Source organism: Garra rufa, chromosome 23, assembly GCF_049309525.1.
Source record: "Garra rufa chromosome 23, GarRuf1.0, whole genome shotgun sequence".
Lineage (NCBI taxonomy): Eukaryota > Metazoa > Chordata > Actinopteri > Cypriniformes > Cyprinidae > Garra > Garra rufa.
In genome coordinates this window covers 7265339-7277381 of record NC_133383.1, presented here as the reverse complement: position 1 = coordinate 7277381, position 12043 = coordinate 7265339, and the positions used below count along the sequence as shown (strand labels likewise).

Below are 12043 nucleotides of genomic sequence, written 5' to 3'. Positions count from 1 at the left end.
TATAGTAACCAACTATCCAAGCGGAACTTAAAATTTTAGATTGTAGTGCTTGAATACAGAACAATATCATTTGTTGTCATGACGCTGTATCTTTGATTCATTACCTTAGCTACACGTGCATTGTCTTTTCATCTGTGAGCGCGCCTCTCGTGACCGCGTATAAATATCAGATGCATGAGAAAGAGAGCTCAATGCAGGAGTGTGTTTGATGTTGCCAATATGAGCGGACGAGTAGGAGACCTCAGTCCCAAACAAACTGAGGCTTTAGCACAGGCAAGTAAACGCAAAATCTCTTGTTTACTCCTAAATTTTAGGATATTTTGACATTTTTGAGTTTGACTCTAGTTTCGTGTTCACATATCATTTTAAATATAAAACATGATAGACACTATAGTTCAAAAGTTTGAGGTTAGTAATTGTGCATGTATGTATGTCTTTTTATAGAAATTAATACTTTTATTCAGCAAGGATGCATTAAATTGATCAAAAGTGATAGTAAATGCATTTATATACATTCTGTTCATTAAAGAATCCACAAAATATTATGGCAAGCAGCACAACTGTTTTTAACATTGATAGTAATAATAATACTGTAACAATAATGTTTTTTGAGCAGCAAATCAAGAAATGTGTCCCTGCTGAACCACAAAACCATGTATAAGGGTCATAAGGGTACATTTTTTATATAATATATTGAAAAATATTGAAAAAGTCACCTTTAAAGTTGTCCAAATTAAGTTCTTAGCAATGCATATTACTAATCAAAAATTAAGTTTTGCTTTATTTATGGTAGGAAATTTACAAAATATCTTCATGGAACATGATCTTTACTTAATATCCTAATGATTTTTGGCAGTAAAGAAAAATCGATCATTTTGACCCATACAGTGTATTTTTGACTATTGCTACAATTATACCCATGCTACTTCAGTCTGGTTTTATGGTCCAGGGTCACATATTAGAATGGTGTCTGAAGGATCATGTGACACTTAAGACTGGATTAATGATGCTGAAAATTAAACTATAGTAATATTTCACAATATCACAGTTTTTACTGCACGTTTGCTCAAATAAATGCTTGAGACTTTTTCCAAAAACATAAAGACCGGTGGTAGTACAAAACTAATCTTCAGCATTAACAATATTTCTGTCGAAGATTTGTTTATAAATTGTAATGTCATTTGTTTGAGTAGTTTCGGGAGAAAATAGCAGATGTGTTCGATCAGCTGCCCAATCAAACTGACCATTACCTGCTTCGATGGCTCAGAGGTAAGGATTGATTTTAATAATTAAAACATGGGAGTAGCTGGAAACAACATGGTTCTCATAATAAAATGTCCTTTTCTGTGAGTTTGATTTCAGGTTAACTTTTGTATGAATGTTTTGGAAGCCTGCTGAAGTTCTTGGCATTGAATTATCTGTTATATGACTGCATGGTCATGCTCTATGGGTGACCTTATGACCCCATGAACCTATGTGTCCATTAACAGACTTCCAGATTTACAATTGTATATGTATATATGCAAGTACTCTTCCTTGAAAAAACTGTTATTTCTGAGATGTATTTAGTTTTTGCAAGTCCGATTGCTTCATCTTAACCAGTTTTATCTAGAAATCAATATTGAATGCTGAGGTAGAACATCCCAAAACCATCTGTTGACTTTGCTTTTTGAGAGAGAAGTTCAAGGTGATATTCTTCTGAATGTATGTGTCAATATTTATCTCTCTTCACTTGTGATTTTTGACCGTTGCAGAATTATTTGCTCTTACCCTTTGCACTACATTATTGTATAATATCTTAAAGTCCTCATCTGCATTTAGCCTTTAATTGTGATTCATCTGGGAAAGAGCAGCAGTAATCTGGCATTTGCTTTACATATTTTTCTTATTTTGAATTTAAATAAAAGAATCAAGACTGTAGGGTAATGCAGTTTACTCTTTTTGTAATTAAAACAAAGATTATAGGAGTATGTTAAACAAAAAAATACAATTCCAGTCTTTATAGCTCAAAACTTCATGTTTATTTCAATGTGTTTCTTGCCATTTTTTTTGTAACTATTTGTGACATTTACTAGAAAATTGTAAGTGAAAATCGTTCCAAAGTCATTTCTGTGCCATTTTTTCCAGTGTAGATTATACAAAAGACATTTTAAGTTTGCTTTTATATCTTGTTTGCAGCTAGAAGCTTCAATGTCCCAAAATCTGAGGCAATGATTAGAAAGGTAATATCACAGCTTAAATTACTTACAGGCACTAACTCAAAATCCTGTTGCATTTGTTTAGTAACCATGACCGTTTCATTTAGGAAATATAATTTTTTTTCACAATATAAGATTTCTGTAATACAGACTTTAAATAATGCATGTAAAAACCACATTAAATCAGAATTCTGTAAAGTTTTTTTCTCATTTGCCTTGCATAAATCAGTATCTTTGTACTCTTTGTACAGCATCTGGAGTTTCGCAAACAAATGAAAGTAGACACCATCGTTGACGACTGGAAGCCACCTGAGGTATATCAGGACAGTTCAACTACAAATTTTAACATGATCCCAAAATAAAAAATGCCCTGCTAACACACATATATTGTGGTTTTCCGTCCAGGTCATTGAGCGCTATGTGGCAGGCGGATTGTGTGGCTATGACCGTGAAGGAAGTCCTGTCTGGTACGATATCATCGGCCCTCTTGATCCAAAGGGCCTTATGCTGTCGGCTAGCAAACAAGACTGCCTAAGGACCAAAGTCAGAGATGCTGAACTACTACGACAAAAGTGTGAGAAGCAGTCTGAAAAGGTAGAGTCTGTCAAATAAAGATCAAATTATTAAGAAGACACTCTGAAACTGACTTTATTTCTCTGTGGTTTCATGAAGAATCTTCTATGGAACATCCATGGAACCTTTCCGTCCCACAAAAGGTTCTTAATAGTGGAAAATAGTCTTTTGATTATTAAAATGGTTATTTTAAGAACTGTTCGCTGACAGGTTCTTCTATGGCGTCACTGCTGAAAGACCCTTCTGGAAGATTTATTTTTAAAATGTAATGAGTATAATGTGATATTTTATTTTAAGTCAAATCTGCTTTCCATTTGCAGTGATCAGAATTATGTTTGTACTTTTTTTATGTTGTGTTCGGGTGATCTTACTCATCAGCTTGGCAAATACGTTGAAGCAATCACCATCATTTATGACTGTGAGGGGCTTGGCATGAAACATCTTTGGAAGCCTGCCGTTGAGATGTACGGTGAGGTAGGAACATAATGCTTTCTGTCGAGCTTGGTAATTTTGAAGGACAATAGTTGTAATAAGATACAAACTGTTAACATTGCTATATATAATTGTTTGTTTATTCCTGTGACTTAGCGCACATGCTCAGACACATAAAGCTTCTGTAATATTTGCATGTAAGTCCCTCAGTTGTCCTCAGTGTAAAAAAATGGATCTCAAAATCATACAGTCATTGTTGGAAAAGGTTCAAATCCAAAAAAAAAAAAAAAATGGGACATTAAGAATTTTTCTGAAGGACAGTGGGCAGTTTAACTGTTCAGGACAAACAAGGAACTCATGAACAACTATCACTAAACAAACAAAAAACACAGCTGTGGATCATTTAGGTAACAACACAGTATTAAAAATCAAGGGGGTGTACACTTTTTAACAGGGTCATTTTTATAAACTATTGTTTCTTTTGTGGACTATATGTAAAAATCTTTTATTTGAAATATCTTATTCAGGTCAGTAGTAAATAAAAAATAGCATGCATTTTGTATGATCCCTCTAATTTTGGTTAAGTAATTAACATTTGACTTAAACTGTAAATTAATAAAAAATATTTCAAAGACGTAGTTCATCTATAAATTAAAATTTGCTGAAATTTTATTTACCCTCAGGCCATCCAAGTTGGACATGAAATTGTTTTTTCATCGGAAAAGATTTAGAGAACTGCAGTGAATGGGTGCCGTTAGAATGAGAGTCCAAACAGCTGATAAAAACATCACAATAATCCACAAGTAATCCACACCACTCCAGGCCATCAATTAATGTCTTGTGAAGTGAAAAGCTGCATGTCAAAAACAAATATGTCCATAATCTATAATATTTTTCTAGTGAAAATGCCATTTTATCTGAATCAGGAGAGAAAAATGCACAGATCAAGCACTGTTAACAAGCAAAAACAGTTCAAAACAAACATGTTGGTAGATTTTGATGTGAGTGGACAACAGAGGACGGAGAAAGCATTATTATGAATTATGGACTTATATTTTGTCCAAAAGTAATGGTTTAAAGTTAAAAACACCTTAATAATGGATCTCTTTCTTATAAACACACATATTTTCATTTCACATTAATTGGTGGACTGGAGTGATGTGGATTACTTGTGGATTATTGTGATGTTTTTATCAGCTGTTTGGACTCTCATTCTGATGGCACCCATTTACTGCAAAGGATCCATTGGTGAGCAAGTGATGCAATGCTAAATTCCTCTAAATGTTTTCTGAGGAAGAAACAAACGCTTGTACATTTTAAATGATTCAAGAGTGAGTAAATTGTCAGCAAATCTTCATTTTGGAGTGAATTATTGTACTGAAATTTAAAATGGTTATACTGTGAAATTTCCCCCCTGCAGATTCTGACTATGTTTGAAGAGAACTATCCAGAGAGCCTAAAAAAGGTGCTTTTAATCAAAGGTAAGTAATTGTTGCACCAGTTAAATTACATCACTGCTTATTAATAAGCTTATCTGAATTCTTTTAAAGGGATTGTTCACCCAAACATGAAAATGTAATGTTTAACTGTTTACCCCCAGGCCATCCAAGATGTAGTCAAAGTCAAAGTCAAAAGTCAAAGTCAACTTTATTGTCAATTCTGCTATATGTACTGGACATACAGAGAGTTGAAATTGTGTTACTCTCAGACCCTAGGTGCATACACGTAACATTAAATAAAAATACAAATAAATACAATTATACATATAATATATAAAAAAACAAAAACAATATACAAGTAAGGGCACATGGCACAGTGCAAACAGTGCAAACCGGTAGGTGACTTTGTTTCTTCAGTAGAACAAAAAGAACATTTTTAACTCAAACCGTTGCAGTCTGTCAGTCATATAATGGCAGTCAATGGGACCCACAGCCTTGAGTGTCAAAAAAACATACACAGACAAAACCAAATTAAACCCTGCGGCTCGTGACGAAACATTGAGGTCCTAAGACTCACTGAACAATATTTATATAGTTTTTTACCTCGGATCCACCGCAATGTCCAACTGTCCTTCTATGTCTGGCATAGTAGACGTATGCATGGAAGCGGTCTGTCGTGCGTATACGTCACATTGTGTACACAGTGCAGAAAGATTGTGGGTACGACGGCTACTCAAAATGGTAATTACTTGTGCTTATCCTAATTGTTGCAACTGATTAAAAACTAAAAGATTACATTTGATTGCGTGAACTCATCCGGCAGTGTTGACTTATTACCGACTCCCAACTTTTGAGCCTGATTGATTGAAGTTATGGTTGCTTGCTTTTTAGATACTGCGGTGTAAAAATACTGTTCAGTTTCTTGCACAGACCTATTGTTTGAGATCTTAAGACCCCTATGTATTGTCACAAGTCGCAGGGTTTAATTTGGTTTTGTCTGTGTATTTTTTTTTTTGACTCTCAAAGCTGTAGAGCCCATTGACTGCCATTGTATGACTGACAGACTGCGGTTTGAGTTAAAACATTTTGTTTGTTTTCTACTGAAGAAACAAAGTACCTTCATCTTGGATGCCCTGGGGGTAAGCAGATAAACATCAAATTTTCATTTTTTGGGTGAACTATCCCTTTAATAATAATTTTTTTCTTTCTACAGCCCCTAAACTCTTCCCTATTGCATATAACTTGGTCAAACACTTCTTGCGTGAGGAAACAAGGCAGAAGATTGCTGTGCTGGGTTGTAAGTTGTCTTATTAGTACAGTTTGCTAAGCCAAACATTATAATACTGTTGACTTTGGTGTGTAACTCATCCTGCATGCATGACACCTCAAGAATGACCATTTCTCTTGTGATATTCAACTTTCAGCCAACTGGAAAGAGGTGTTGAAGAACTATGTGGATGCAGATCAGTTACCTGCGGTTTACGGGGGATCCATGACTGATCCTGATGGAAACCCTCTCTGTAAGACCATGGTGAGGTTTACTAGTAAACAAGACATCAAGATTCTTGCTACCATTCAGGTTCAGGGTCAGTAAGATCACAGTATTGATAATAATAATGTTTATTTAGCAGCAAATCAGTATATTATAATGATTTCTGAAGGATCATGTGACACTGAAGACTGGAGAATGATGCTGAAAAGTTAGCGTTGCATCACAGAAATAAATTACAATTTAAATATTCAAATAAAAAACAGCTATTTTAAATAATAATATTTCACAATATTACCGTTTTTTCTGTATTTCTGATTAAATAAATGCAGCCTTGGTGAGCATAAGAGTCTTACTGACCCCAAACTTTTGAATAAAAATCCATTCAGAATACCAATATTTAGTTGTCTTTGTTTATCTGACGTCTTCCTCGCAGTTACGTTATGGTGGCGTAGTACCAAAGTCGTACTATGTACGTGAGTCTATCAAAGTGAAGTATGACCAATGCATCACAATTAGCCGTGGCTCCTCATACCAGCTAGATTATGAGGTACTCTTTCCAAACTGTGTACTACGGTAGGTACAATTTCTAAGTTCTATTAGGTTTTGCATAATTGTTTAGTAAAATAGCATGTGTTATACTCCATATGTATGTTACTATTGCATTTTGAGCCTCTTTTTTAGAGGTACATTGTTTTTCTTTCTCAATCTAGATGGCAGTTTGCAAGTGAGGGGTCTGATATCGGTTTTGGACTTTTCCTGAAGGCAAAAGGGAATGAGCCAAAGAAAGTGGAAGCCATGCAGGCAATACTGCCCACCGAACGTTACAATTCCCACCTAGTTCCAGAAGATGGATCCTACACCTGTGAGGAACCAGGCATATGTATGTGTTTTGAATTTGACATTTGAGTTTATTATGGAAGCTTGTTTCCACCATGGAATAAAATCAAAAGGTACACTACCAGTCAAAAGTTTTGGAACAGTAAGATTTTGAATGTTTTTTTTTTTTAAATACAGCAAAAGCAGTGAAAAGCAATAATATTGTGAAATATTTTTACTATTTAAAATTACTGCTTTCTATTTGAATATATTTTCGAGTGTGATTTATTCCTGTGATCAAAGCTGAATTTTCCACATCATTACTCCAGTTTTCAGTGTCACATTATCCTTCAGAAATCATTCTAATATTTGCTGTTTAAGAAACATTGTATTATTATTATTATGAATATTCAAAACAATTAAGTACATTTGTTCAGGATTTTTTAATAAATGGAAAGATCCAAAGATCATCATTTATCTGAAATAAGAAGCTTTTGTAACATTATACACTATATAATTCATATTTTTATAAGGTTATAGAAATTAATACTTTTATTTATCAAGGACGCTTTAAAATTATCAAAAGTGATGATAAAGACATTTATAACATTACAAAAGATTTCTATTTCAGATAAATGCTGTTCTACTGAGCTTTCTATTCATCAAATAAACCTGAAAAAATTAAACTGACTGTTTTCAACATAATAATAAATGTTTTTGAGCATCAAATCAGAATATTAGAATGATTTCTGAAGGATGATGTGACTGAAGTAAACTAAAAATTCAGCTTTGAATTACAGAAATAAAATACATTTTACAATATATTCAAATAGAAAACAGTAAAAATATTTTAAAATGTTACTGTTTTTGCTGTGCTTTGTATCAAATAAATGCAGGCTTGGTGAGCAGAAGAGACTTCTTTAAAAAACATTAAAAATCTTACTGTTCAAAAACTTTTGACTGGTAGTGTAATTGCATCTTTTTTGTCTCACAATTCAGACTTTTCCTCAAAATTCGGAGAATTGCGAGATATAAAGTCAGAATTGTGACATATAAACACGAAACAAGTGAGATAAAAAAAGTTGCAGTTACAGTTTTTATTTTTTTATCCTGTGGCAGAAGCTATAGTTTCAAAGTTTTTGGTGCTATTCCAGTTATTTATAATGATATATGCTGATAACAACCTCTTTTTCTCTGCAGATGTGGTCCGGTTTGACAATACTTATAGTGTACTTCATTCAAAGAAGGTCAGCTTCACTGTAGACGTGCTTCTACCTGAAGGACAAACAGGAAAACAAGCATAAAACTCAAATGGAATCAGACTAACCATTATCATTAGATAAGATCACTCATGTCCTTCCATTACCGCTAAAACCATGCACACTGTTCAAACACGAGAATCAGAAGTGTTAGATTAGTGTTTTTTAATTTCAAAGTTTTGAATTATGCTCTAGTAAACAACTTATTATAGATAATTATGAAAAGCAATTGTACGCAAGCAGTTCCTAAAGGATGTTGTATGAACCGTTTAGTATTTGAATTACAATTGTGTATGACAAATGCAAGCAGTGTAGACTGATGAGGACTGTAAAGTATAAAATATTTGACCCTAGAGTACAAAACCTGTTTTATGCATCATAGATACAACTATTTGAATATCAGGAATCTGAGGGTGCAAAAAAATCTAATTCTTGAGAAAATTGCCTTTAAAGTTGTCCAAATTAAGTTAATCAAAAATTACGTTTTGGTATATTTACAGTAGGAAATTTACAAAATATCTTCATGGAACATGATCTTTACCTAATATAATGATTTTTGGCATAAAAGAAAAATGGTTTTGTGGTCCAGTGTCACATATTTCCTTAATATGAAATAACTGTGAATCTGGACTATTGAGAATATATCTCAATGAATATGACACTGAATCACAGCAATTATAATCATGTTAACACATTTCATGGGTAAATCCTGTTGTAGTAGCACGATTGTATTAATCGTTGCAATATTTAGTTATTGCAGCCACTTCTATTTTTATAAATGTGCACATAATTATGCACTAATCTGAGAATAAAATGCATTTATGAAAACACACAATTGTTGACGAGTTGATGTTTATTTGTAACTCTAGAGGACGCACTTGCATCACATTTTACCGAGGACGAAATGCAGTGTTCAATAGACACTACGACATTGATTTTGAACGCTTTCATAAACAACAAATCCACTGATTTATAACATTATGGCAATTTACTGCCGTTTATTTATTTACATTTCATTTCTATTTAAACATAATGATAATATTTATTATACAGATTTTCACTTATAAGCTAAAATGTGTAAATCGTGATTATTCACGGGCCATAGTTAAACAACTAAGATTGAAATGTATTTTAATTGTCATCAAAGTACTGCCAAAAATGATTATGATTTATGATTTTATTAAAAATGTAATTTATCATTTTGTGCTGAAATTCACCACTGTGTTTTGAACTGAACAAGACTCGTGCTATTACATAACATCACGAGCTACTACACTGTGCCACAAGCAAATAATAAATTAAGACGGCAGAAAATATATACATATGTATATAATATCATTTTTAATCGTAAACCTGATAGATACCTAAATCTATTTGAATTTATTAGCACACTTTATCATAAATAATTACCTTTTTTCCCATGAGACGTTTATCTTTAAAGCCCGAACGTTATATATTTTAAATATGTACTTCTCACATAACAGTTGTTTAATTCAAAAATGATTCCTAATCGTTTCCACTATATTAAAAGTGGGCGTTGCGCAATTTTGCATTATTCAAATGAGGGGGCGTGGTCCGCGTGTGGCAGCGATGACGTGACGTAAGGTCCAGCCTTGCGGAGAGAGCGCAACAAACATGGCGACAGAGCGGAGCGGACAGGGGTGTCTTCTAACTTTCATCGTGTTCCTCTGGAGCTCTGTCGGCGGGCGAACCGAGACGTCGAGCCACGCTTCCAGCAGCCAGATCCTGGGCATGCGGCTGGAGAGGAGCGACAAAGCGGCCAGCACGACGGAGGACGGGCTCATCCAGATAACGGAGGAGAGCAGCGTCCTGCTCAGGTTTTATGGGGTGCACCTGAGCCCGGACGCAGCATCCCACATCAGGTTCACGGAGTATGTGGACACAGAGGACAGTGACGCGTTAAACAGGACTTGTGAGGATTTCACCAAAGACCTGAGCATCAACACTTACATGAACGTGAGCAACAGAGGGACTTCAGGTCTGGTGAGTGTGTATGTAAAACCACTACGTAAAAGTGAACGAGAAAAGACCTACAGCTTATGTGTCAGGCAGGGTTTGGGGGGCAAATGGGTCCAGCTGGGTGAAAATGATGGGAGACTGGTGGTTGTTGAGGAGAAGGAATCTCTTTTACCACTTTGGCTTCAAATCATCCTGGTTACAGGGTTGCTTGCGCTGTCTGGCATGTTCAGCGGACTCAATCTGGGGCTCATGGCGTTGGATCCAATGGAGCTTCGCATTGTGCAGAGTTGTGGAACTAATAAGGAAAAGAAGTATGCGCGGAAGATCGAACCCATTCGAAGCAAGGGCAACTATCTGCTTTGCTCCTTATTGTTGGGTAATGTGCTGGTCAACACAACTTTGACAATCCTGCTAGATGATTTGATTGGGTCAGGGTTGGGAGCCGTGGCGGCATCAACCGTTGGCATTGTCATATTTGGGGAAATCGTGCCACAGGCACTCTGCTCGCGCCACGGCTTGGCCGTAGGAGCCAACACCATCGTGTTGACCAAATTTTTCATGCTCCTGACCTTCCCATTGTCATTCCCCGTCAGTAAGCTCTTGGACTGCATTCTCGGGCAGGAAATCGGCACCGTCTACAACCGTGAGAAGTTGGTGGGGATGCTGAAGGTCACCGAACCCTACAACGACCTGGACAAGGAGGAGCTGAACATCATACAAGGCGCTCTGGAGCTCAGAACCAAGACGGTTGAGGACGTGATGACGCCACTGAGCAACTGCTTCATGATTCACACAGACGCCGTGCTTGACTTCAACACCATGTCTGAGATCATGGAAAGCGGCTACACACGGATACCCGTGTATGACACCGAGCGCTCCAATATTGTGGACATCCTGTACGTCAAAGACCTGGCCTTTGTTGACCCCGACGACAGCACCACGCTTAAAACGGTCACCAAGTTCTACAACCACCCGGTGCATTTCGTCTTCCACGACACTAAGTTGGATGCCATGCTGGAGGAGTTTAAAAAAGGTTAGTGGTTGTTTTATGTATATTCTGAGTCTTGAAAGTTTGAACAGAACGTGCTGTGCTCAGAGGAAGCAAAGGCTTTGGCTTCATGCCGTTCTTTTCATCCTCCTATTGATTATGATGGGTGCTCAGACTCCCCCTGAGAGCTGAATCGATAACCATATGCTCCCTGTATCAGCCTCCGATCAATGTGAAGCTCTTCTAGAAAAAGGCAGAGGAATCCCATGCTGCCAAATGCACCTGATACTCATAAAAAAATACACCCCATCATCCGGTCCACCAGAGTTTGATGTTTTGCCACTTTTACCTTCAGATTTGTGGACGTAACCCACTATAAAAAATGTTGTGTTGCCTTTAATATTCTGTTAAGTGTTAAAGAGAAATAAAACTTTATTGTAAAGTACAACACTTCCACAGCATGTATTAATCTTAGTTAATGTTAATTGCAACATTTACTAAAGCATTATTAATATCAAAGTTGTATCTGGTTCTATTAGTAAGTGCACTGTGAACTAACTTGGATAGATATCATTAATAAAGGTTAATAAATGCTGTAAAAATCTACTGCTTATTGATAGTTCATCTGTGTTGAGTTATTATAGTTTGCTAAAATGAAAACCTTAAACACTAAAATGAAAATAATTAAAAAAAAAATTGTAACTTTGTACTGAAACATTAACTAGAATAAAATGAAATAGGGAAAAAAAATCAGCTAGTAGTCAAGGCAACATTTCTCAAGTTCACAAGTTATCTTTTACTAAAATAACTAAACTTAACTGAAATAACTAAATGTGAAATAAAAAATATAAACATTTTATTTATGT

General features: G+C 35.4%; 2 protein-coding genes across 2 annotated transcripts in view; both read left to right on the top strand.

The window, feature by feature from the left end:
• Window positions 1-157: 157 nt before the first annotated feature.
• Window positions 158-9044, top strand: sec14l7 (SEC14-like lipid binding 7). Its single transcript, XM_073829147.1, has 12 exons — window positions 158-273; window positions 1194-1269; window positions 2179-2222; window positions 2450-2512; window positions 2604-2792; window positions 3150-3245; window positions 4624-4684; window positions 5856-5939; window positions 6067-6173; window positions 6568-6707; window positions 6845-7014; window positions 8151-9044. Exons 1-12 carry the CDS (start codon window positions 175-177, stop codon window positions 8252-8254), a joined length of 1233 nt encoding a protein of 410 aa, XP_073685248.1. The 5' UTR covers window positions 158-174; the 3' UTR covers window positions 8255-9044.
• Window positions 9045-9844: 800 nt separating this feature from the next.
• Window positions 9845-12043, top strand: part of cnnm4a (cyclin and CBS domain divalent metal cation transport mediator 4a) — a 26268-nt gene continuing 24069 nt past the window's right edge. Inside the window, exon 1 of the mRNA XM_073830230.1 lies at window positions 9845-11222. Coding sequence (XP_073686331.1) covers window positions 9845-11222 — 1378 coding nt within the window. The remainder of the gene's footprint in view (window positions 11223-12043) is intronic.

Coding starts and splice junctions, on each gene's coding strand:
- sec14l7 (XM_073829147.1), top strand. CDS start 175: ATGAGAAAGAGAGCTCAATGCAGGAGTGTGTTTGATGTTGCCAATATG. Junction 3,246..4,623: donor CCGTTGAGATGTACGGTGAG/GTAGGAACATAA, acceptor TCCCCCCTGCAG/ATTCTGACTATGTTTGAAGA. Junction 4,685..5,855: donor AAAGGTGCTTTTAATCAAAG/GTAAGTAATTGT, acceptor TTCTTTCTACAG/CCCCTAAACTCTTCCCTATT.